Below are 19,011 nucleotides of genomic sequence, written 5' to 3'. Positions count from 1 at the left end.
AAGGACTCAGGAAACTCCTCGTGCTCTGCACTGAGCATACAGCAACAGAACATCCATGCCGATGCTGACTCGAAGACACCTTGTCATCAGGGCAAAGACGAGTAAGATTAGACTAAGGGAAAGATCCGGTGTCGGGAACTCTTCCTCCATCCAGCATATCGTGCACCCCGGGTCGCCCGCCCGCTGGTGGGAACACGCAACCGTCATAGAGCAGACAGAAGAAAGCAACTTTGCCCCGGAGCCCATGCAGGGGCCCATCAGCAGCGCAATCCGTGAATCGTGGAACGATCGCGCGGTGCCATCATTGTGGGTGAGATTTGCTCGAGCACGATCCGGGTGGGCAAGCTCGATCGTCCTGGGAGATCTGATGTACAAGACTGGTGGCAGTGTGTGTATGTATAGTAGAATGAACGGCAGCAGACGGCAGGGCAGTGGGAGGAACGGACTGGGGAAGGCCGGGGAGGGTTTCGCAGTGGAGTGGACAGGTATCCTCTTCGCTGACGGAGTATGTGCCGCAACGTCATGCCGAGGAGACTACACTTGTTTCACATACCTGAGGCGAGAGTTAGCGAACAGCAAGGTAACGGCGTGTATGTACGTACGTCGCGTCTAATTGCTGCAATTGCGGCAACATGAGAATCAATTTCCGCCGGTACGCAGAGCCTTCCGTAGCCTGCACAGGATTGCGCTCAAGGTATATCGTTTCTAGGGTCTGGATATGTTTGAGCTGCTGCTCGACGTCCTGAAGAGTCGTGATCTTGTTATCGTTGATCTATGGCATACTTTGAGTGACACAAAGTCGCAGTTCAGGTCAATAAGAACGTACCCATAGTTCCTCCAGTTGCGTGAGATGAGAAACGTTCTCCAGCCTCTCGATGAAGTTGTTCCCAAGATCAAGCATCCGGAGCTTGAGCTGGACCAAAGCGATGAATGACTCGATCATGCACAGGGTTCAGCCTTGCTTGACTCACGTTCTTCTCCAGACCTTCTATCCGTGGTATACCGTTGTGACTGAGAAGCAGCTCTTCGAGGTTCTCAAGCTCCTCCAACCCTTCAATCTTGGTGATACGGTTTGACTGTATCGAGAGTATACGGAGCTTTTTGAGAGTACTCAGATTCTGTTCGGAAGATTGATGAGTACATGTCGCAAGATGGTGAACGGCCACGCGGCTGTGTGGACCTCGTTCGACTGAGAGTCGGGTGCCCATGAAGAGCTCCGCTGCAGCCATCGCAGCAGGTGCAATTTGGGCCACCCATATCCTAGACGTATTCGAGGACTCCAGCATGCACCCAACTTACCTCCAGTCTCGTGATCTTATTCTTCCCGAGCCACAGCTCCTCAAGGTTGACAAGTGCCTCTAATCCCTCAATTTTCTGAGGCGAGTCAGCTACCAACCGACGACTGGATGAGTTTATTCGAGACTTACTCGGATGCGGTTGCCACCGAGCTCAATACTGCGGAGAGTAGCTGCGAGACCGCTGAGATTCCGGATGTGCGAGATCTTATTCTGCACAAAGTAGATGGTCTTCAAGGAGGAAAGGTGTAACTCGAGCTCTTCCGGAATATGCTTGAAGAGGTTGTATGACAGATCTAGTGAACTAGACGTGGTCTAGGGTGAGTATGGCAATGCAGGCAACTTGCACCGGACAGGGCTGTTCCTCACGTTAGCTTCGCAAGGCTGTTGAATGCGGTACCGACGTGCTTGATCTTGTTGTCATACAGGTCTAAGTCTTCTAGTTCCGTGAGGGGAGTAAAGACTGCAGGGTCTATGTGGGAGATGAGGTTTTGGCGGAGGCAGAGCCGTTTCAGATGCTCGCGGAATCGAGGAAGTCCGAGCTTGTCAACGCTCGCGGAGTTCAGTCGCGAGTGGTTCAAGTCAATATCCTGTGCGGATACTCGCTTGCATGTGCATTCAAAGGGGAGAATAGCAAGGAGACAACGTACCTCGGTCTCATCCGGGAGGTCTTCTAGTATCTGAGAATCCTCGATGTCCTCCTGTGCGTCCTCCTCCTCCTCTTCCTCGCCACTCGAGTCGCCTTGAGCGGGTGCTTGCACAACCTCCACCCGTGCGTTCCTCTCGCTACATTGACCCCATGATGTAAGAACTTACGGCTGACGCATGATACAGGTCCACCGACCGTGCTTGTCCCGGCGCTGCCGCAGCCGCATCTACGGCGCCATTGGTGGCGTTCGCGGACGGTGAAGTCGTGTCTGGCACAGCAGAGGTTTCAGACATGATCTAGCCAGCAAGTGAAGTAACGATCGGCACAGCTAGGACGCAGTACGCAGGTGGATGTCCTGGACAACGTCTGGGATGAGTCGAGTGATGTCCCTGTGCTGCGAAGCGCCCGCTGGAACGCCACCAGCGCGCGAAGCACGTGATAGAAGTCACTAGACGCGTCGCGACGCGTCTACATTGCTCGCGCCCACGGCTCGCCGCCGCCGTGTAACCGCACGGCGCGCATGCGGTCGTCCCACACGCTGTCAGGCGAACTCTCACTCAGCCGCAGGTCAGGCATCACCTCTGCTCTTTTTGCTTGCTGACCGCGGCACGATATCGATCGTGGACCAGTCCCAGGGCCAGGGTCCGATCCCATCCGCTGCTTGCATCTCTCGGATGCTCGGCAACAATTCATAGGCAACTGAGGTACGCACTGCAGCCGACAAGGTGGACTATACATGGGCAGACGTTCGTCGCTTCCTGTCACTGTCAGCTCTGACAAGCTATGTCTATGTACGATCCGCTGCGAGCGCGGGTGGTGGAGCGACAGCGATGCCGTAAAGCTATACTGGACCAACAAGCCCCTACAGCGCCGTCGGGCGTCGAGGCGGGAGCGCACACCGCGGTTGGCGCGCAGGGAGCAGGGTTTGCTCCCGAGCACACGCACGCACGCACGCACGCACGTATATACGTGCACGAGGAATGTGGCAACATCTACCATTTGCGAGGATTAATACAATACAAAACAGTCATGCACTAGTAGCGGGTTGTACGGTTCCGGAAAATTGGACTGGTCTGCGACACAACATTTGCGGTCATGATTTAGCGTGACAGTGGATAGCGGAACAGCGTGATTGAAATACAGGAGATAAATACCGTCAAAGGTAAAGAAGTAATGCAAAGTGGCCGACCCTCCGTGGGCAAGGGAAAGGGCAGCCATATTACACGGGACATTCGTCCGGGGGCGTAATGCGTACATCGGAATGTCCCAATCCATCAAATGACACCAATTTCGCGGATGAGCGTGGAAAGTGCGGAGATTGCAAGTTTCGAAGCGGTTCAGAGACAGCGGGCGAAGGAAGGTGTGAAGCTGGAGGCGGAGAGAGGGAGCCCGCAGGTCAGAATGGGCTGTCACGCGCCATGTAAGCTGCCGGCTTGCCCATGCGGTACGACTGCTCGAGCGGTGCTCCCATCATGAGGTGGTCTGGTTCGCGCTCGTGACGCTTCTCGCGTTCGTACGACGCCGCGGACAAGCTCGCACTGAGCGGTGAGTTTGCCACTGGCGACGACGGCGATTCCAAATGCGGCAGCCGGTTGGGGAAGGGAACGATCGGATCGAGACGCGAAGGAAGAGGATGTCCGTTGGCCGACACGTGCTGCACGCCTGACTGCGCAAGACTGCCTGATTGAGGGGCAGGCGGCAGGGAGTAGTAATCGTTGGGGTGTGCGCCAAAGCCTGGACGGCCCTGGCCTGACATGTGTGGGTTGTAGTGGACCGACTGACCTGAGACATAGTGCATGCCTCCTGACGGCGGGGAAGGAGAGGGCGTCATGGCTTCGAAGCCGGCACCATGTGAGAAGCTGTCGTTCCCAGACCCAGATCCTGCCGAGGACGTGGATAGGAAAGAGCCCTCTTCGAAGTAGCTGCCTCGCCGCATGGTGGGATATGAGGCGCTGACGGGAGACGCGGATGGGGACGGTTCAGGTTTGACGGACAACGTGCTCATCGCGCGGTCCTTCCGGCGGCGCTGGCTGCTGCCTTCCTTTTTCGCGCGCGACCTCGCAAAACGCAAGCCACACCTATACGTGAAAGTAATAATGATCGAATCCGCAAGCATACAAGATGAAAGCCGGACAGAACTTACGCGTTGCACAGATCCTTCTTGCCGCTTGGACCCTTCCTCCATTCTGGGCTATGAGTCACCTTACAACTCGCGCACTTCGTCACGCCCACGGGCGGATTGCCGGCAGTACGACCCCCGTTGCTGTATTGCTCCCTGTTGCTCCGTCGTCCGGATCTCGGTGCAGGTACCAAGTCGTTAGTAGGCGAGGGTGGTGACGGATCCTCGTGCTCCGGAGCAGCCGACGCAGATGCGGACGAAGGATACGGTATGCTCGGGCTAGGGGCTGATGGACCGACCGGGGAAACAGGAGAACCCGTATCCAGGTATGACGGCGGCGGTTGGGACCAGTGCTGCTGAGGACCATTCGCCTGAGGCGTATAGGACGACGAACGCATGCTGCTGACTGGAGTACCGTTGGGCAGAGAGCTAGGGGCCCATTGAGCATACTGGCTAGGCGTCGGTGCGTCCATGTTCACCCAAGGGTTGGGAGGGTACGAAGACGACATGGCAGGTTGTGGCTGAGGACTGTAGTTGTTGTAGGAGTGAAGCGACTGAATGTGAGGGTTGTGAGGGAGGTTTTGAGGATGAGGGTCATAGTACTGGGCGTTTCCCTGAGGAGCGTAACCGTTCGAATGGTAGCCCAGTTGCGGCATACCATTACCGCTGAGGACACCGTTGCGAGGATATGAACCGATTTTGTGACATGCGAATATAATAGCGCCTGGGGCGGTGGAGGTAAAGCGACTTTACCATGAGGAAGGCAAGCGAGCACGTACCATGAGGAATAAATATGCTCTCCACTTCCCGCTTGTCGCCCATCCCGAACGCCACTGTTTGGCATGCCTTGTACCTTCTCGTACAGCTTGTCTTCGCGTCAGTACCAGAGCTGCTAATTTGAACCTCCTCCGCGAGCCGCGCGAAGTCCTTCGCGGAAGGTTCGCCGGGACGCTCGTTCGGCCAACTCAAGCAAAGTGGCCTGTTAGGCTGGTTCAGGAGAATCTGAAACACGCGCGAGACGGTAGGGGGCTGGGACAACGTGCTCTGCAGCCGGCTGTAAAGGAGCTGTGCTTGCTCCAAGGCCATGGCCGGAGTTCCGCACCAATTAGTCCAGCCGGTCTTGTTGTGCTCGTCATTGTCGCGTGGGGTAAGGTCGACAACTGCATGCATGAAGCATAGCACCAGACCATCAGCGGCGTAGTTGATGACGATGTCGACTGCCATATAGTTGGCGTCCAGCGCAATCTTGTCTGCGTCCATCCATTCCGGCGCAGGTCCGATGTAGCCAAGCAGTCGGCGTACCCGCGAAAGCCGGGAATAACGCACGCTGCACGTCGGCGCTCAGCACTCGACAAAGGAAATGGATGCTCCGACAAAGGGGCAACTCACCGAGTGACACTTCCATGCAATGTCCGACTATCCAGCACCGCTCCGAGATCCTGCTTCGCCGAGTCTTGCTCTTCCGGATGGACATAAGCTAGGAGAGACTTGCCCACGAGGAGGTCGGCCTGCTCGCCCAGATGGCTGGCGAGGACAGGATCGAGGTAAAGGAAGTTTAACTCCGGGGTGAGGAGCGACCAGTCTGTGTGATCGCGAAAGGGGTAAGCATGGGGACGGAACAAAGCTCGGGGATAAGTTCGATCGATGAACGATCGCTGGGGCATATGGGGAACGACTCACAGCACCGTGTCTGGCCCAACTTGGGCAGACCGATTTGCGAACGATCAGAGAGGTAGGACGAGATGGCCGGGGTGGACGCCATTGAGGACGCGGAGACGGAGGCGAAGGGAGGGAGCGGGAGGTTGTCGTAGGAAGACAGGGGGTGCATGGGATGGCGCGAGGGGTGTGCAGGGTGGATCGGAGGCTGCTGGGAAAGGTCGGGGTGGGAAAGAGAGTCGTAGCCTCGTTGATGGGAGGCCAGAAAACTCATGGCTTGAGGATAAGGTACGACTAGGTGGCGTATAAGATACGGGGCGTGGTGGTTAGGACGAGGCGTAAGGTAGGGCGGGCGAACGAGACGAGCGGGAGGCGATCCTGATGGATCGTGGTTAAGGAGCGGATGGCGAGGAAAGGACGGCCGGGTGCCCACTCTGAACAGGAGGTGCGACACAGGGGCGCCCGCGCGGGTTCCGCCACCTGCCGCTGCAGCGTTGGACAAGGTTCCCCACCATCCAGGCGCTCGCTCTGTCAAAGTCGCATATCGCTCGGCACGCTCGATCACCAAAGCCTATCTCGCCCCGCCCTCTGCGTCCCCGCTGCCCCCGCCCTCGTCCCCGCCGTCTCCCGCCGTGCCCACCAGCGACACCAGCGCACGCACGCCCCCCGACGCCCCGCCGCCGCCATCACCACGACCCGGACATGTACATATATGGTTAGCCTGCCCTCCCCCAATTTGATCTCAATTGCGCAGATCCAGAACATGCATACACTGGGTGTCCGCCTCCCGAGCCCCGACTCCGCTGCGCCCCTCTGCCCTCTCTCCTTTCTCCGCAGCCCAGGCCGGCCCACGTCTGCAGCCGCAGTCGCCTGCAGAGCTCGCAGCACAGACCAGGAAAACACACGAGCTGCTGGAATGCCGGACGCGCGCTGTCCCCGGACGGAACGGCGCTTGCCCGCGCCTCCGAAGATCCACCATCCGATCGCAGATCCGCTTCTCGAGATTCAATCATGAGCATGTCGGCGAACAAATCTGAGCGACAAAGTCCTCCACAGTGGCTTGGAAAATGCATCTCGCTCTGTCAGGCTGTCAGTCGCAACCGAGCTGAGCGTAAGACGTGCGTGATGCTCAGAACACCCGCATGTGAGCTAATCATTCTTCCATTCCTGTATTTGGTACGGTCTCATGTCCGCAGGCGCTTGTGGTGGCCAGGACGGGGTGCCCCACCCAATCACTGTACTTTGACGTGAGTAAGCGGAGGCTTGGGCTGCAATCAAGGAGAGTCATTGCACCGCCGCCATCTAGTAGTCAGTTTCATCCTTGCAACCGGTTCGCCAGCCAGCCTCCTGCACCAGCAGGCTAGGCAGGTTGATTGACATTTTATTCGCGCCAAGCTAAGCTCACGGGTGCGGATCCATTACCCACGCCACTTTCGGGAAACGCAGACCTAGTGGTGGTCGGAATACTCAACGCTCCGACAAGGTCTCGTCCGAGGCTCTGGAACAGCCAGGTAATAATCCTGGAAGAGCTCATCAGAGACGTGTTTCTCGACATCGTCGCCATGTACTTACTTCTTGGTCTGTACTTGTACGTAGACTCAGAGTTTTAACGGTGCCTCTCATATGTATGTATGTGGTTTACCCAGGCACGAAACACACCTCCGCGCGCGGCGGCCAATGGTGGTAGGTACATATCCAGAATTGGAATCCCACGTGGGGCTCCGGTCGTTTTCGTGGGCGCTCGAATCCACATCTGCCGCTTTCCTTCGGACGTCCACCACCATGCCGGTCCCTACGGTCGTACAGCATGAAAAGAACATATGGGTAGCAACTGGAGATGGAGACATCGAACGTGTGCGGGTAAGACGAAAGAGATCGTCTTACGGCGCTTCGTTGCGCTGAGATTCTCACCCCACAGGAACTGATTGAAGTACACTGTCTGTAAGGTTGACCGACCTCGGTGGGCATGAGAATAAACCTCGTCTCAACAGCGATATCGCCCAATGTGCCTGACCCAAACACGTACACACCCATGTGAGTATCACGACCGCCGCCGCAGGCTTTTCGCAGGCTGACTTGGGCTTCAGGCACGCAGCTGCATCCTACGGACACCTAGATATCCTTGAGTATTTGATATCTCACGGTGAGTGTTGTCAAATCTTGACCTCCTCAATACTGAACACTCCACAGGCGGCGACGTCAACGTCACGGATGAGGACGGTGACACACCACTGTATGTCGTCGAGAACATCCAGACTGCACAGTTTCTTGTCGAGCATGGAGCAGTGGTCAATCGACACAATGCCGAGGGAGTTTCCGTGAGCATCTTTGACCTAGATTGATTGTTCTGCCGCTCACAACTCTATCAGCCCGCGCAACACTTGGAAGACGAAGAGTTCCCTGAAGTGGCCGCATATCTGAGGAGCGTTGAAGCACCAGCAGTCGCAACAAATCCTGTCACGACTACTCCTGAACAACCTTCACAACACGCCCAGAACGTCGCATCCGAGAATTTGACCTCGTCGCTGCTCCAATCTGTACAAGCGATCATGCAACGCGCGGAGGCCGAGGGGAGAGAAGCTTCAGAAGACGAGTTGCGCCAGATAGTCAGCAGGGCAGTCATCGAGGGTGTCGTAACCGGTTATGGGATGAGCGAACAGTCTGTCCAAGATACGCCTCAGCAGCGCAACGGTGACGATGCAAAGAGGCCGCGAACGGAGGGCGGTTGAGAAGCAGTCAATTTGTTTAGGTGCAGGCGTCGTCAGCAACGCACATTCAGTACTGTGTACGAGTATATCTATCCGACTCTTGTAGTTCCTTTGTTGTCGGCGCGTGATCGAAACGTTTTAGCAGCATTGTACTGAGTACGCCGCAAGTCTCTCGACCGCGAAGTCTTCCTCGATCTGATCGTGCAGCCTCGATCGAAGCGAGCGCCAATCTGCGGTGATAAGATGCTAAACGCGAATCCGCTTTTTGGCGTTGAACGACGCGGGTAATATTGTTCACTGATCTCTTGTATATTCTTACTCAGGTCCATGCTATAGCTTTGGTCTTCATATGCCTGTCTTTTGTAGCCACTATACCCTCCACGATCTTGGTCAACTCTCGCAACGCGATGACTTAGGAGACGACACGCCCGTGCTTCGCGCGACAACCGACGCGCGCACTGCGGTGTATGAAACAATCTGCGTTCCCCTCACAAACAACAAATGGAAAGCACGCTGGAGAGAGCTTTGCATCCTGAACCCGAATGAGCCCCAAGACAAGCTTGCGGAGATTGAGCAGCGGGCTGAGGCCTGGAGGTCGAAGCCTGCTTTCTTCCGCGACGAGGTGACCATCTCTCGCCTTGGTGAGTCCCCCACCGCCTTTCATATCTGCAGGCTAACGGATGGCCAAAACCCCTAGATGAAGCGGAGTATATCATCCCGTTAATATCAGACTGGTTAGAGCTCGACGCGGCGGATGATTGGGTCCGTCATGATGCCGAGATCGTGAGTTAGCACTCTCTTTGCCATATAGACACACCCCTGCGGCGTTCTGGAGAGCTAGGTTTTCTCCGCGGTCTTTTGGCTATGACGTGGCCCTCACACTCATATCCGTCGCCGCATCCCCCAGGCTCTCCAGCAAGAGCTCGCCTACGCGTCCTACCTTAACACGCAATGCGTGATCCTCCCTCCCCCCAGCAACCGCACGCAAGTTGGGTCGTATGCGCGAGCCGTCAACGCCTGTTTGAACTCGATTTCGTTCATGGAGCTCTCGATCCGAGTGCCCATATACGACGCCGTCACGGTCATGCAGGTGCCCTCGCGGTCCCCATCTCCAGTGCCCTCTCCTGTGGAGCCTGCTAGTCGGTTCTCGCCTGCGTCTGTGGAGACGAACGGTTCTCCGCCGGAGTCGAACATGACAACTTGGGAAATGTGGGACACGATCAGGACGATCTGCGGGTATCACCCGAGGCTGACGCTGAGTGAGTGGTGTGAACATGTCTCTGACTGGAAGGCCGCCAATTGACGGGCGTGCAACGTAACAGCGCTCGATCTAACTCCTCCGCTGCCGCTGTCCTCGACTGTGCTCGACCAGTGGCAGGCCGAGCCGGTCCGAAACCTCTGGCTGCCTGCGTCGACCTTCATCGCCAACGCGAAGGGGTACCCTGTCCTGCCCAAGGGCACGCAGTCGTTTATCCGGGATATCATGAAGGTCAGTTTCATGCCGGCGACCTTGCCAGTGCACCTAATTTGACACGCGTGTGTAGCTCCAACCGAACGTGATCCTCTCCGGAACAAAGGCGAAGAAGCACCCTCGAGGAGGCGAACTGGCGTATATCCAATACGTCAAACACCTGGAAAAGACGAGCCCATCGATCAAGGCTGCCAATACCGCCGGCACGGTAGAGAACTTTGCTCAGGGGTACCAAGACTACCTGCAGGCGCCGTTGCAGGTACGCCTATGCGTCGGCTCGATTTCGTAGATGCTGACACTGCTGGCAGCCGCTTATGGACAACCTGCAAAGCATCACGTATCAGACGTTCGAACAGGACCCGGTGAAGTACCGCAACTACGAGGAAGCAATCTACCTCGCGCTAAAGGATCGTACTCAACCTGGACGAGTGTGCGTCAGCTCGTGTCACACCGTAAGACAAAGCGCTCACGGGTAGGGATTCGCAGCACGCTATGTGTAGCCGGAGCTGGCCGAGGACCACTCGTCGCCCGAGCACTCAAGGCCGTCGAGCGCGCCAAGGCCGACGCGTTCATATACGCCGTCGAGAAGAACCCCAACGCATACGTCACGTAGGCTATCTACAGTCATTTTTTCTGGGCCCGAATGTCACTGATCTAGGCAGTACGTAGTCTGCAGGAGCGCCACAAGACAGAATGGGGTGACGAGAAGGTCAAGCTCCTGTATGGCGACATGCGTGCTCTGGAGGTGCCGGAGCAGGTCGACATCCTCATCAGCGAGCTGCTTGGGTCGTTCGGTGACAACGAACTCAGTCCAGAGTGCTTGGACGGCGCGATGAGGTTCCTGAAGCGTGAGGACTTTCTTAGTTCGTGATCAGAGAACGTGTCGCTCACAATGTCTCAGCTGAGGGGATCTCAATACCGGCCTCGTACACGGCGTACATCGCACCGCTGTCATCTTCAAGGCTGTACAACGAGACCAGACCTAGCAAGGACTCGAAGTCGTCTGAGACCCCTTACGTTGTTATGCTCCATGCGATCAACATCCTGAGCGACAATGGGGCTGGTATAAGTGGGACGTGTGGTCCGCGAGTCCAAGAGTGCTGGGAGTTCGAGCATCCTAGGAAAGACGCGGTGCTCACCGAGCAAGGTGTGTGTCTGTATCCCTCAGTCATGCGCTCTCTGACATGGACCATTCAATGTCAGGCCTTCCGCTCACCAACAGCCACAACGTCAGGGCTGCAAAGCTGACATTCCATATCCCACATGCTGGTGTCCTGCACGGTTTTGGTGGATACTTCGAGGCGGTACTCTACGGGAATGTTGGCATCAGCATACACCCAGAACGTATGGCCCTGATCTCCAAGGATATGCTGAGTTGGTTCCCTCTCTTCTTCCCGCTCAAGGTACATCTAACTTCTACCTCTTGCTTATGGAGGTGCTGACATGCCGAAACACAGGACCCCCTCTACCTTCCCGCAGATGCAGAACTCACCGTATCGGTCTGGCGACTGACAGATGCGCGCAAGGTGTGGTACGAATGGTACGCGGAGGCCTTTCTACCTGTCCCAACATCGTCTGTGTCGTCGCCTATCTGGCGTGACGCCCTCTCGCCAATGAGCCCATCGCCAGACAGCAGCTTCCTTAGCCCGGTCGCTTCGACGCCGACGATCGTAACTAGCCCTCTGCTTGACGTTCCCCATCTCACCCTGGAGGTTCCTGGGTCAATGTCGATGATGGGAGATCGGCAGAGAGAAGGTGTGAGCCTGGTCAAGATCAGCCAGACGGCATTGCATAATCCTGGAGGGCGGAGTAGCTGGATCGGATTGTAGTCTCGGGGCCACCAGGTGCTGTATCTCATGTATCCATAATTGCCGGAACCTCCTTTGTTGTCAACATTGTACGCCAGCTTGCATAGCGTCTCCGGGTTGTCGAGTGCTCGAGTGCTACGTGGTACGTCCTTCATAATAGGCAATGTCGTCTCCAAATTAGGCGAGACTGTCAAACATTCGTTCTCCGCGTCGTCTTCGGAAACCCTTCACATACTCCTGTTCAAGAACCCCTGGTCGACGCCGGTCCTCTTCCTTTCCGCACCCTCAGATCCCCACTCTCCTTACGCTCATACGCTCGTTGTTATCATCTGCGCACACCGCCCTACCTTCGTTCGCGAAACAACATGTTGTTCTTCACCGCCGCGTCAATCCTTGCCGCCCTCTCCCAGGTCGTCTTCGCCCAGACCGGGGACCTGATGATTAACACCTTGTAAGTCGTTTGGCGCTCAATTCTTATGTCGGTGTACCTCTAACTGTATGCGTCAATCAGGTCGAGCCCCGTCGAGTGTGGTTCGTGTCATCGTCAGTTTCCTACCTCGTCTAGCTGATGATTTGGGTGTCCCTGTTAGAACCGGTACAGTTCAGTTGGCAGGGAGGAGCGCCACCTTACTATCTTTCCCTCATCCCTGGTATGTCCCCTTCTCTCCATGATGGGATACTTCCCGTTGCTCATCTTTCGCGTAGCGGGGCAGCCTAGCGCGCCAGCTGTATGTCGGACTATAGCTATAGCTGTCCGATCTGGGACTGACATTATGCCATGCAGATGAAGCAGTTCCCGGTTCAAAACGGCAACAGCATGACTTGGACGGTCGACATGCCTTCCGGAAGCACCTTGTGAGATGCATATCGGCAGCATACTTGCGGGTACTAACCAGGATATCTACAGCTCGACCTCGCTCAAGGACAGCACTGGCAAGCAAGCGTATTCAGACATACAGAAGGTTCAGAGTGGGCCGGACAGCAGGTGAGTAACATAGCTCTCCGTTGGCTAGCATTCGCCCACAATCTTCGCCTCAGCTGTCTCAATCAGACGAATTCCGAGACGATGTCGTCCACTGCTACGACCACTTCTGCCTCGAGCATGATGTCTTCGGCTGCTTCTACGAACACGGCTACCACCCCATCTGCATCTGGAATGTCGCGGTAAGACCACGTTCACCATTCTGTTGCTGTGTCGCTGAGCGGCATGTCATCATCGCAGCGGCACCACAACCACGTCCTCTAATTCCGTGGGGATCCACGCCGCCACCAGCTCTGCCACGGCATCCAGCACTAGTAGCACCAACGCAGCTTCTGCACGCGCCTCCGCTGGCGCCGTAGGTCTTGCTGGAGTCCTCGGCCTGATTGGTGCTGCGTTCCTGGGATGAGATGTCGAACCCTTACTGATATGAGAGAACGGAATCGGAATACCACAACCTAACCTCACACCTGATAGTACACAACATGTAGTAGCATACCGACGTGGCTCGTATACAACCGCCCTTCCACCGGTGACCGGTGCTAGCTCTGTGTCCGCGCGCGGGATGCGGAGAGAATAGGATACGGTCACGTGATGAGCGCGTCGGTGGGAAAGACCGGGGATCTAGATTGGCGAGAAGATGAAAAGAGCGCTTTGTCGCCTTGGCCGAATTCTGTTGGTTCTCTCTAGCAGGGGCGCGTGAGCACGTCCGCCATCTCCTGCTATACACTAACCAGTACAGCCACTCTAACTGCTTATCTCTCCTCCCACCACACTCTACTCCCACTACGACGATGTCTGTTGCTGTCGAGGAGCCAGCACAGGCAGCTCACCTTCTTCATGATACCTCGGTTCCGGCCTCTGACGTTGTTGATACGGCTCCCACAAAGCCCGTCGATGCGGTCAGCGACAAGGAATTAGCGACACAAGATATTGTCCCTCCCGTGGAGAGCGAGGTCACTAATGGCAGTGCCGTGGACGACCAAGTAGAGAAGGACGTGGCACCGGACGCGTCTTCTCCCGACGTGGATGACGCGATTGAGGCGAGCGGCACTGAGGCGGTTGCCTCGGCCACAGAGGTACGCGGTGTTGTCTTTGTTCCCCCAACATCCGAAACGATGTCTTCATCCCATGCAAAACAGGAGGACAATGCCGTGAGCACGGCAGAGGAAACCTTGGAGGCCACCGTGCCTGTTGAAACCACCGGGATTGCGATTGGTACGTTGCGATGTACAAAGCGTGCTTGCGTGCTGCCAACTAACTTCTTTCAAGCGGACGAGGCCCCGGCTGACGTTGCAGCTCCGGAGGAGCCATCCAGCTTTGTTGTTGATACTGCTCCTCAAGAAGATACCCCCGCAACCGAGCCTGTCGAGCCTGTCCTCGTCGATGTGGCGGTTCCTGTCGTTGAAGCCACCAATGAGGCGAGTCTTGCCTCTGAACCCACACAAGCAGCAAGCGCAACCCCCGAGTCTGCAGAAGAAGTTCCTGAAGTATCCGCGACGGATGCAGAGGAAGCCGATACCCCCGTTGGAGAGGCCGTCGCTGTGACCGAGGCCGAGGCGGCACCTGCTGCTGAGGAGACGCCTGCCCTCGTGGAAGATGCTCCTGCTGTTTCCGAGGAGACTGCTCCGGATGCGGACGAGCCTCCCGCGGATGTGGGAGAGGTCGCTGACAAAGAGACGGCTGTGGTTGAGAAAGACCCGGTCGTCACAGAACAGGCACCCGCCGTCCCCGAGGAGCCTGCAGCAGCTGAAGAGACCCCCGCTGCCGAGCCCACATCTGAGCCTGTTCCTGCTGAGGCTGCGCCATCTGCGGAGGAACCGACGGAAGAAGCACCTGTTGCGGCGGAAGAGGCTCCGGCTCCGGTCGAGGAAGCACCTGCGGCTGAGGCGATTGCTCCTGTGGAAGAAACCCCCGAGCCAACCGAAGTAGCATCGGCTCCCACTGAAGATATCTCCGAAGTGGTCGAGGTGGTGGTTCTTCCCAGCGATGAGGCGCCAGCGCCAGTAGAAGACGCTCCCGCTGCCGTCGAGGAAGCCGTTGCGGCAGAAGAAGTACCTGTTCCTGTTGAAGAGACAAAGGCGGAGCCTCAAGTCGTGGAAGAAGCTCCTGTTCCGGTTGAAGAGACAAAGGCGGAGCCTCAAGTGGTGGAAGACGCCACGGAAACGCCTGTCATCGAGGCAATTGCAGAGACTGCCGCTCAAGAGGCGGAGCCTGAGCCCGTTGCAGAGGCTGAGGAGGCGCCTGCCGCTCCGACCGAGGAGCCCGTTGCTGAACTTGAGGCGTCTGCTGTCCAGGAGCCTATCGCTGTGGAGGCCGAGGAAGAGTCTCCTGCAACCGTTGAAGATGCTGCGGAGGCAACCATCGATGCTGCCGAGCCTCAGGAGGAGGCCGTGGCCGAGTCTGCCCACGTTAAGCCCGAGCCCGCTGTGGAGGCACCCGAGGCCGATGCCCCTGCGACTGCTGAGGAGCCGGCACCAGAGCCTGAGCCCGTCGCGGCTGCTGCCGAGCCCGAGCCTACGCCCGAGGAATCCGTCGTCGAAGTCAAGGAGGAAGAGCCGGAGACTGAAGTTGTGCCTGACATCGAGGAGGTAGCCGAGAGCCTCCCTGCTCCGGAAGAGGCTCCTGAGGCCCCTGCAGCCGAAGCCATCAAGGAAGCGGAGGTTGCGGTAGTCGAAGACGTCGCTGAGCCCGTCGTCTCTGAGGAGCCTGTCGCTACTGAGGAGTCCGCCACCGTCGAGGAGCCCGCTGCTGCTGAAGAATCCGTCGCTTCTGAAGCGCCCGCTGCTACTGAAGAGCCTGCAGTCGCCGCTGCTGAGGAGGTGCCCGCCGCTCCCGAATCTGTCCCCGAAGAGGTTACTGCAGTATCTGAGACGGAGCCTGAGCCCGCTGCCTCCGCAGAGCCTGCAGTCCCCGCTGACGCCGAGCTCGAGGCTCCGGCTGCTACTGAGGAGCCCCAGATTGAGGAGGTTGTGCCTGCCGAGAAACCTGCGCTTATTGAAGAGGAGGCTACCTCTGTGGAACCCGCTGAGAAGGAAGAGGCTGTCGCGGAGGAGAATGTTCCAGCCCCTGTGGACGAGACGCCGGCGGCTGTCGAAGAGGCCGTCGCGCTTGCTGAGGAAACTGCACCTGTGGACGAGGTCCCTGCTATTGACGAGCCTGTGGCTGCCGATGAGGCTCCGGTCGCAGAGGAGGCTCCCGCCGTCGAAGAGGCTCCCGTCGCTGAAGAGGCTCCCGTCGCTGAAGAGGTTTCCGTCGCTGAAGAGGTTCCTGCCGTCGAAGAAGCTCCTGCCGTCGAAGAGGCTCCTGTCGTCGAAGAGGCTCCCGTCGCTGAAGAGGTTCCTGTCGTCGTCGAAGCTACTACAGTTGAGGAGGCTCCTGCCGAGGTTCCTGCTGTCGAATTTGAGGCCCCGCTTGTCGAGGAGGCTACTGGCGTAGTCGAGGGTGCTGAAGCCGAAGCTATCGTTGAGGAGAACACGGTCGCCGTTGAGGAAGGACCTGCCGTGGCAGAGATCGCTGCTCCGGCCCCTGCCACCGAGGAGGCTGCAGCTACTGAGGCTGTTCCCGTTGAGGATGTCACCTCTGCGGAGGAGGCTGAGGCTGAGGCCAAGGCTCCAGCTGAGGTCGACGTTCCCGTCGTCTCGATCGACACTGTCAAGGACGAGCCCGAGCAGACGGAAGCCGCCGAACCTGCTGCTGTCTCTCGCAGCCCTTCTCCGTCGCCGTCTGCCCAGGAGCGCCCCAAGTCGCCGTGGACTCCGTCGTACAGCGTCACCACCCAAGGACCTGGTGCCGATGCCGTTGAAGAAGATAAGGAGATTGAGCAGCTCGAGCAGCTCCCTCCTGTCGCGCAGGACGAGGCCATGCCTACCCCTCAGGTTGAAGTCACTGCTGAGGTGAGTTGGCATACTTGAAGCGACGTGTTCGCATTTCACTGATGTATCAACAGGCATCCGAGGAGACCACTGAGCCTGCTGTTTCTGCTGAGGCCGAGCGTCCCAAGTCGCCTTCATGGGTTCCGTCCTATTCCGTGAGCTTGCAGGGTGCCAGCCCTCTCCACTCGCCCAACGTGGAGGCGGTCGCGCTCCCAGAGGAGACATCGGCGCCAGTGGAATCCGAGATCGTTGTAGTTACTGAGACGGCCGAGGAGTCTGCCCCTGTAGCTGAAGCCGTCCCTGCGGACGCCGTCGAAGAGGCATCTGTCCCTGGGGAAGAAGCTGTTGAAGAGGCCCACGTCGAGGCGACTGAGGAGGCGCCTGTTGTTGAGGTCCCTACCATTGTGACTGAAGAAGTCAATGCTCCTGAGGTGCGTTCGCCTGTTGACCATCTCTGCTCGCGCTCACATGATATCACTAGCCGACTGAGGAAACTAAGGCGCCTTGGGTTCCTTCCTACTCAGTTAGTTCGCAGGGCTCCAGTCCTCTCCATTCGCCTCAGGAAACGACGGATGCCGACGTTGCAGAGATCGAAACGCTCCCTGCTCCTGTTGTTGTAGCTGGAGTCCCTTCCGAAGAGTCGCCTGCTCCTGTTATCGAAGTCACCGCCCCTGCGGAGGAGTCGCCTGCTCCTGCCGCCGCCGTCGAGGCAGCCCCTGCCGTTGAAGAGCCTGCAGCTGAGCTTCCCGCTGCGACCGCCGAGGAGTCCGCCGAAGAGGCTGTTGCTGAAGAGATCCCGACGGAAGTGACTCCTGTCATCGTCTCGGCAGCGGAAGCTGATGAGGTGACTATTGCCGTTGTCTCATGTGATTTCATGTCGCTGAACTATGTCGCGTAGCCCAAGACGCCACCGACCGCCCCTGTCGCGGATGAGCGACCGAAATCCCCCTGGACGCCATCATACTCGGTCACGCAACAAGGCAACAGCCCGCTTGCCAGTCCTGCTCATGCTGCAAAGGAGCTGGAGGATATTGAGCAACTTCCGCCACCCGTCGAGGAGAAGCCGTCGATTGTTGTTGAAGAGTCCGCAGCTCCAGAGGTTTGTTACATCGTCTTCTCCATACTCATCAAATGTTGACCTGCTCCATCCAGGTTGTCAGTGCAGAGCCTGCCCTTGAGCCACCTTCCCGTCCCTGGACTCCTTCGTACTCAGTCACACATCAAGGACCTGGGTCTGACGTCGGCGCCGAGGAGGAAGCGTCTGCCAACGCCGAGAAGGTCGAGGAGGCTGCTCTGGAGGCTCCAGAGACCAATGGCAATGGTCTCAACTCGCACGACTTCCCGAGCAGCGAAGAGCCCAAGAAGGTCTCTGCGAAGTAAGTTTTTGTTTCCGATCGCATACTACTCTGTGACTGACGGCATGCACCATTAGGCCTAGTCTCGGACGTCTCGCTGTCGTCGACGAGAATGAGCAGATCCAGATCAATGAGACTTCTCCAGTCCCTGGCGAGGTCTCTCCGACCACGTCCCGTACTCGTCATGAGTCTACCACGTCCTCTCGCTTCTTCCCTGGAGGATGGTTCTCTAGTACGACCAAGCTTCACGAAGAGGGTCGTACGTCGTTGGACCATGCAACCGGCGAGTTCTCGAAGAGCCCCAGTAGCGACTCCGGTGCATCTCCGACGCTCGAGGCGCCGCTGAATACCCCCATCGACGGCAACGTGGACGACAAGAAGAGGCAGAGGTGGTGCGTTATCATGTAAATCGGGGTCCTGCAAGCGTCGCAATTACTTTTCACGACTGTAACGAATTTATGACCCTATCTTCATTGCCCATATGCATACCTACATACTTACAGCCCCTCGCTATAATCCCCGCTCACAATCATTTTGGTTAGTTTCACTTGTTGTGATTACGTCCATACCTCACCAATGCATAGTCCCGTTTCCGCTCGTTTCGTCTCCCTTTCCATCTCCATCTTGCAGGGAGCACCAATGTGAGAGCCTTTTTGGTGTGTGTGCCCCAATCTATGACCCAATAGAGGCTGCAGAGTGTGACTGGTGATACAGTCGTCGACAGTACTGTAGCGCAACGGATGTGCTGGTTAATCCAACGTACTTAGATCCGTCCTGGATCCGTGCGGCCGTTCCTGCCGGGCAATTGCCGACGGCGATACTTATCCGTTCTTTCGGAGTTTGAATTTATTTTTATGCGGAGCTCCGGGCGTGAACAGCTTCGCGACCAGGCCCACGGCAGTGTTCACGCAGACCGACCTTGGGCCTGTTCCGGACTCCGTTTGCATCTCCTCCTGGTCATCGCTTACCCGTACTGATGCAATATCTCCGCTTCCCGCCCGTCATATGGCAGGCTCGTTTGGTCCCGACCAGCACGCCGATGAAGGTCGGGTGTTCTAGTGCAACATCAGAACACAGCCTGCAGGTGAGAGTTCGA

The 19,011-nt window shown here is 57.4% G+C and overlaps 6 protein-coding genes across 6 annotated transcripts; 4 read left to right on the top strand and 2 right to left on the bottom strand.

Annotated features, from left to right (window-relative positions):
- Positions 1-63: 63 nt before the first annotated feature.
- L226DRAFT_507826 (L domain-like protein) lies at positions 64-2,315 on the bottom strand. The gene is made up of 9 exons (XM_067678146.1): positions 2,140-2,315; positions 1,946-2,081; positions 1,665-1,885; positions 1,428-1,599; positions 1,300-1,374; positions 972-1,118; positions 827-913; positions 603-772; positions 64-553 (listed from the first exon to the last, which is right to left on the bottom strand). The coding sequence occupies exons 1-9, from the start codon at positions 2,235-2,237 to the stop codon at positions 535-537; spliced, it is 1,125 nt and encodes a 374-aa protein (XP_067535723.1). The 5' UTR covers positions 2,238-2,315; the 3' UTR covers positions 64-534.
- Positions 2,316-3,340: 1,025 nt separating this feature from the next.
- On the bottom strand, positions 3,341-5,825 carry L226DRAFT_545538 (uncharacterized protein; the record flags this gene model as incomplete). The annotated part of the gene is made up of 5 exons (XM_067682354.1): positions 3,341-4,022; positions 4,088-4,787; positions 4,843-5,390; positions 5,453-5,645; positions 5,744-5,825. The coding sequence occupies 5 exons, from the start codon at positions 5,823-5,825 to the stop codon at positions 3,341-3,343; spliced, it is 2,205 nt and encodes a 734-aa protein (XP_067535722.1).
- Positions 5,826-7,490: 1,665 nt separating this feature from the next.
- Positions 7,491-8,573, top strand: L226DRAFT_534724 (ankyrin). Its single transcript, XM_067680738.1, has 6 exons — positions 7,491-7,579; positions 7,638-7,656; positions 7,711-7,753; positions 7,807-7,862; positions 7,910-8,037; positions 8,089-8,573. Exons 1-6 carry the CDS (start codon positions 7,502-7,504, stop codon positions 8,446-8,448), a joined length of 684 nt encoding a protein of 227 aa, XP_067535721.1. The 5' UTR covers positions 7,491-7,501; the 3' UTR covers positions 8,449-8,573.
- A 203-nt stretch (positions 8,574-8,776) lies between these two features.
- L226DRAFT_462399 (PRMT5-domain-containing protein) lies at positions 8,777-11,727 on the top strand (the record flags this gene model as incomplete). The annotated part of the gene is made up of 11 exons (XM_067675720.1): positions 8,777-9,068; positions 9,125-9,210; positions 9,335-9,686; positions 9,750-9,916; positions 9,972-10,157; positions 10,207-10,328; positions 10,385-10,507; positions 10,568-10,746; positions 10,800-11,045; positions 11,102-11,301; positions 11,356-11,727. 11 exons carry the CDS (start codon positions 8,777-8,779, stop codon positions 11,725-11,727), a joined length of 2,325 nt encoding a protein of 774 aa, XP_067535720.1.
- A 344-nt stretch (positions 11,728-12,071) lies between these two features.
- On the top strand, positions 12,072-13,094 carry L226DRAFT_570810 (uncharacterized protein; the record flags this gene model as incomplete). The annotated part of the gene is made up of 8 exons (XM_067684474.1): positions 12,072-12,157; positions 12,218-12,237; positions 12,297-12,356; positions 12,412-12,434; positions 12,491-12,561; positions 12,614-12,691; positions 12,745-12,870; positions 12,929-13,094. 8 exons carry the CDS (start codon positions 12,072-12,074, stop codon positions 13,092-13,094), a joined length of 630 nt encoding a protein of 209 aa, XP_067535719.1.
- Positions 13,095-13,381: 287 nt separating this feature from the next.
- Positions 13,382-18,712, top strand: L226DRAFT_612797 (uncharacterized protein). The gene is made up of 8 exons (XM_067686430.1): positions 13,382-13,764; positions 13,828-13,903; positions 13,958-16,581; positions 16,635-16,991; positions 17,042-17,404; positions 17,459-17,659; positions 17,713-17,936; positions 17,993-18,712. Exons 1-8 carry the CDS (start codon positions 13,480-13,482, stop codon positions 18,321-18,323), a joined length of 4,461 nt encoding a protein of 1,486 aa, XP_067535718.1. The 5' UTR covers positions 13,382-13,479; the 3' UTR covers positions 18,324-18,712.
- Positions 18,713-19,011: the final 299 nt, after the last annotated feature.

This window comes from Lentinus tigrinus (genome assembly GCF_003813185.1).
Source record: "Lentinus tigrinus ALCF2SS1-7 unplaced genomic scaffold L226scaffold_11, whole genome shotgun sequence".
Taxonomy (NCBI): domain Eukaryota; kingdom Fungi; phylum Basidiomycota; class Agaricomycetes; order Polyporales; family Polyporaceae; genus Lentinus; species Lentinus tigrinus.
The sequence above is the reverse complement of the archived record's forward strand: the minus strand, read 5'-3'. Positions and strand labels throughout refer to the sequence as shown.

Coding starts and splice junctions, on each gene's coding strand:
- L226DRAFT_507826 (XM_067678146.1), bottom strand. CDS start 2,237: ATGTCTGAAACCTCTGCTGTGCCAGACACGACTTCACCGTCCGCGAAC. Junction 2,082..2,139: donor GCAGCGCCGGGACAAGCACG/GTCGGTGGACCT, acceptor GGGTCAATGTAG/CGAGAGGAACGCACGGGTGG. Junction 1,375..1,427: donor TCGGTGGCAACCGCATCCGA/GTAAGTCTCGAA, acceptor GACTCGCCTCAG/AAAATTGAGGGATTAGAGGC.
- L226DRAFT_534724 (XM_067680738.1), top strand. CDS start 7,502: ATGCCGGTCCCTACGGTCGTACAGCATGAAAAGAACATATGGGTAGCA. Junction 7,754..7,806: donor CCAAACACGTACACACCCAT/GTGAGTATCACG, acceptor CTTGGGCTTCAG/GCACGCAGCTGCATCCTACG. Junction 7,863..7,909: donor TGAGTATTTGATATCTCACG/GTGAGTGTTGTC, acceptor AACACTCCACAG/GCGGCGACGTCAACGTCACG.
- L226DRAFT_612797 (XM_067686430.1), top strand. CDS start 13,480: ATGTCTGTTGCTGTCGAGGAGCCAGCACAGGCAGCTCACCTTCTTCAT. Junction 17,405..17,458: donor CGGCAGCGGAAGCTGATGAG/GTGACTATTGCC, acceptor TATGTCGCGTAG/CCCAAGACGCCACCGACCGC. Junction 17,937..17,992: donor CCCAAGAAGGTCTCTGCGAA/GTAAGTTTTTGT, acceptor ATGCACCATTAG/GCCTAGTCTCGGACGTCTCG.